General features: G+C 50.5%; 1 protein-coding gene across 1 annotated transcript; it reads right to left on the bottom strand.

Annotated features, from left to right (window-relative positions):
• LOC110400223 lies at window positions 641-3880 on the bottom strand. Its single transcript, XM_021399935.1, has 5 exons — window positions 3635-3880; window positions 2466-2579; window positions 1913-1998; window positions 1300-1572; window positions 641-1200 (listed from the first exon to the last, which is right to left on the bottom strand). The coding sequence occupies exons 1-5, from the start codon at window positions 3878-3880 to the stop codon at window positions 990-992; spliced, it is 930 nt and encodes a 309-aa protein (XP_021255610.1). The 3' UTR covers window positions 641-989.

The raw sequence follows: 4328 nt of genomic DNA on the forward strand, positions 1-4328 counted from the left end.
ATGCTACACAGAAAGATGCTGAACTTGCAGTCCTCCTCTAATTGATCTACTTACTGTACTTAAGGAAAGTTTTTTAAAAAAAGCGGGGGAGGGAGAGGCAAAAAAAAAAAAAGCAGATATTAACTGTGTGTTAGTTATTCAATAGCTATTTATAAACATCAGCAATTGTTACATTTCCGAGTCTCTCTGTTCATCAGAGAAACATATGTTACTTCTTTTCAGATGTATTAACCTTAGAATAGACAAAGCATTTTCCCTTCCTCGGGCTTTGTACTCCTGCAACATCTGTTTATCTGCACTGTATTGCCTGCAGATGGTACTTTTAAAATGTACTCTGGAGTTAAGATGCCATATTTTTGAAAGCTGTCATTCTGTTTCATCACATAACAACATTTAGATAAAAATTCAGTGCTTTGAGGGAATGATTTTGTGTTCATTATTTCGTTAGTTATCAATTTCTTCTCCTAGTCTCTTTCTATTATGAGTTATCATAAAGAACACATACAAAGAAAATATAAGGAATAAGGACAACAAAAAAAAAGGAAAATAAGGAAAACACACTGAAAGATTCCCATTTAAGAATGGCACAAGAGAGAAGTAGAAAAGGTTTCATGAATCAGAAACTTGATTTTGGGGGTTATTTATTTTGTTTTAAATGCTGTAAAAAATTGCAATCAGATAAGATGACTGGAGTGCAGCTGCCTGTCTCTGTGGACAACTTTGAGCTGCCTGCCCTCCCAGGACCTACCATCATGGCCCTGCTCACTGGGTTGCTCCTCAGCCAGCCAGTTCTGTCGCTTCCTAGGGCTGCCTGTGTAACCAACCACAGCTGACGTGGCCACTGCAGTCAGTAGGCCTGGTGCCAGCACCAACTATGGGTATGGGTTACATTGAACCAGGCATAAATGCTGGGAAGGAGGAGGGGCAAGATGGGGAGCTTTGAGACCTTTAGGACTATGATGATAAACAATTTCGGGCTGACTTATCATTCATGAACAGAGTAGGCAACAATTTACAGTACTGAGAACCATCATCCTTACTGATGTGGATACAAATGTGTCTGGATGTGGCCTGCAAGTAAGAGGGGAAGATAGAAAGAAGCATCCACATACCCTGTAGCCCTCCCCTGCCCACCCCAGCATGGCTCTGCACACACGGTTGCTCGTCACACAGCCAGTTTTCTCGTTCTCTAGGGCTGACCTTAAAACAAACATAAATGGTGGGTATGTGCACGGGAAAGGTGCAGAGCTTCAAGGGTCCTGTAGGACCCCTAAGAGGAGTCATCTGGGGCTGACTTACCTGTCTTTCAGTGTGGTCACCACTTTGCAGTGCTGAGAACGGTCATCTTTCCTTTTCTGGTTCCGTCTGTGCCTGAATGCCCACCTGCAAGGCAGAGGGGAAGCAACAAAGGAGCAGCTGCATCCTTCGTTACCCTTTACTGCACTCCCAAGCATAGCTCTGCTCACTGGGTTCCTCGTCAGCCAGCCAGTTTTGTTGCTGTCTGGGGCTGCCCGTCTCACTATCCACAGCTGAGGTGGCCGCTGCATTGCGTAGGTCTGGTACCAGCACCACCTGTGGATCCAGGTTTCATGAGACCAGGAATAAATGTTGGGCACAAGCAGGGGCAAGGTTTGGAGCTTCCAGGTTTCTATAGGACCCAGTTCAGGGATCATACAGGGCTGATGTATTTTTCTTTGAGAGTGTGGGCACCATATTGCAAGTCTCAGAATGGTCATCCTTAGTGATCTCATTCCATCTGTGTGACTTGCATTTGATAGGTCTCGTGCCAGCGCCTGCTGTGGATCCAGGCTGCATTGAACCAGGCATCAATGCTGGATAGGGGCAGGGGCAAGCAGGGAAGATTCCAGAGTACTGTAGGACCCAGATGAGAAATGGCACAGGGCTGACTTACCTTTCTTTGAGAATGTGGGCACCAGTTTGCAGTGCTGAGAAGAGTCTCCTTCCCTGGTCTGATTTGGCCTGTGTCTGTGTACCCACCTGCAAGGCAGAGGGGAAGGAACAGTTGTCCTTACTGCTCTGGTTCCATCTGTGTCTCGATGTGGCCTGCAGGGCAGAGGGGAAGCAACAGTGAAACAGCTGCAGGCCCTGTTTCCTGGCCCTGCCCTCCCCAGCATGGCCCTGGTCACTGTGTTGCTCGTCAGCCTGCCAGTTTTGTTGTTGTCTTGTGCTGCCCGTCTCACTATCCCATGCTGACGTGGCTGCTGTAGTTGTTAGGTCTTGTACCAGCACCAGATTTGGGTCCTGCTTACATTAAACTCAGTGTAGGTGTTGGGGAGCTTCCAGGCTCCTGTAGTATCCAGATAAGACATGGAAAAGGGCTCACTTCTATTTTTGAAGAGTGCGGGCTCATTTTGCCAGGCTCAGGACGGTCATCTTTTCTGGACTGCTTCTGCAGCCGCATGCCCTGTTGAACTCCCGTGTCCCCCCAGCATGGGCCTACTCACTGGGTTGCTCTTCTGCCAGCCAGTTTCATCGCTGTCGGGGCTGCCCGTCGCACTGTCCCCTGCTGACGTGGCTGCTGTAGTTGATAGGTCTTGTACCAGCACCTCCTGAAGGTTCTGCACACATTAAACCAGGCATAGATGTTGGGTACAAGCAGGGGCAAGGTGGGAAGATTCCTGAGTCCTGTAGGACCAGGATGATATGGAATTTGGGGCTAACTCATCTTTTTTGAAGAGCGTGGGCTCAATTTTACCAGGCTCAGGACAGGCATCTTTTATGGTCTGCTTCCGTCTGTGCCTGGCTGTGACCTGCAAGGCAGAGGAGAAGTAAGACAGGAGCAGCCGCTGACCTTGCTGCTTTCCCCTACCCTCCCCAGCATGGCTCTGCTCACTGGGTTGCTCGTCAGCCAGCCAGTTTCATAGCTGTCTGGGGCTGCCTGTATCACTGTCCCCAGCTGACGTGGCCACTGTACTTGGTGGACTGCTGCCAGTACCTGCTGTGGATCCAAGATTCATTAAACCTGGCATCAATGTTGGGTATGGGCAGGGGCAAGCGGGAAGATTCCAGAGTCCTGTAGGACCCAGATGAGTAGTCGTATAGGGCTGACTTATCTTTTTTGATGAGTGTGGGCCTCATTTTGAAGGGCTGAGAAGAGTTGTCTTGCGTGGTCTGCTTCCATCTGCATCTATGCGTTCACCTGCAAGGCAGAGGAGAAGCAAGAAAGGAGCAGCCGCTGGCATTGCTGCTTTCCCCTACCCTCCCCAGCATGGCCGTGCTCACTGGGTTGCTCTTCAGCCAGCCAGTTTTGTCGCTGTCTGGGGCTGCCCGTGTCACCATCCCCAGCTGACATGGCCACTGCATTGGGTAGGTCTGGTACCAGCACCTGCTGTGGATCCAGGATTCAATAAAACTGGCATCAGTCTTGGGTATGGGCAGGGGCTAGCGGGAAGATTCCTGAGTCCTGTAGAACCCAGATGAGAAGTCGTATAGGGCTGACTTATCTTTTTTGAAGAGTGTGGGACTCCTTTGTGCAGGGCTGAGAAGAGTCGTCTTTCGTGCTCTGCTACCCTCATTATGTACGCATTCTCCTGCAAGGCAGAGGGGAAGCAAGAAAGGAGCAGCCGCTGGCATTGCTGCTTAGCCCTGCCCTCCCAAGCATGGCCCTACTCACTGGGTTGCTTGTCAGCCAGCCAGTTTTGTTGCTGTCTGGGGCTGCCCGTGTCACCATCCCCAGCTGACGTAGCCACTGTAGTTGGGTGGACTGCTGCCAGCGCCTGCTGTGGATCCAAGATTCATTAAACCTGGCATCAGTGTTGGGTATGGGCAGGGGCAAGCGGGAAGATTCCTGAGTCCTGTAGGACCCAGATGAGAAGTCGTATAGGGCTGACTTATCTTTTTGGAAGAGTGTGGGCCTCATTTTGCAGGGCTGAGAAGAGTTGTCTTGCGTGGTCTCCTTCCATCTGCATCTACATGTTCATCTGCAAGGCAGAGGGGAAGCAAGAAAGGAGCAGCCGCTGGCCTTGCTGCTTTCCCCTGCCCTCCCCAGCATGGCCCTGCTCACTGGGTTGCTCTTCAGCCAGCCAGTTTTGTCGCTGTCTGGGGCTGCCCGTGTCACCATCCCCAGCTGATGTGCCTACCGCAGTTGGTGGACTGCTGCCAGCACCTGCTGTGGATCCAGGATGCAATAAAACTGGCATCAGTGTTGGGTATGGGCAGGGGCAAGTGGCAAGATTCCTGAGTCCTGTAGGACCCAGATGAGAAGTCGTATAGGGCTGACTCATCTTTTTTGATGTGTGTGGGCTCCATTTTGCAGGGCTGAGAGGAGTCGTCTTTCGTGCTCTGCTTCCGTCTTTATGTACGCGTTC

This window comes from Numida meleagris, chromosome 5 (genome assembly GCF_002078875.1).
Source record: "Numida meleagris isolate 19003 breed g44 Domestic line chromosome 5, NumMel1.0, whole genome shotgun sequence".
NCBI lineage: Eukaryota > Metazoa > Chordata > Aves > Galliformes > Numididae > Numida > Numida meleagris.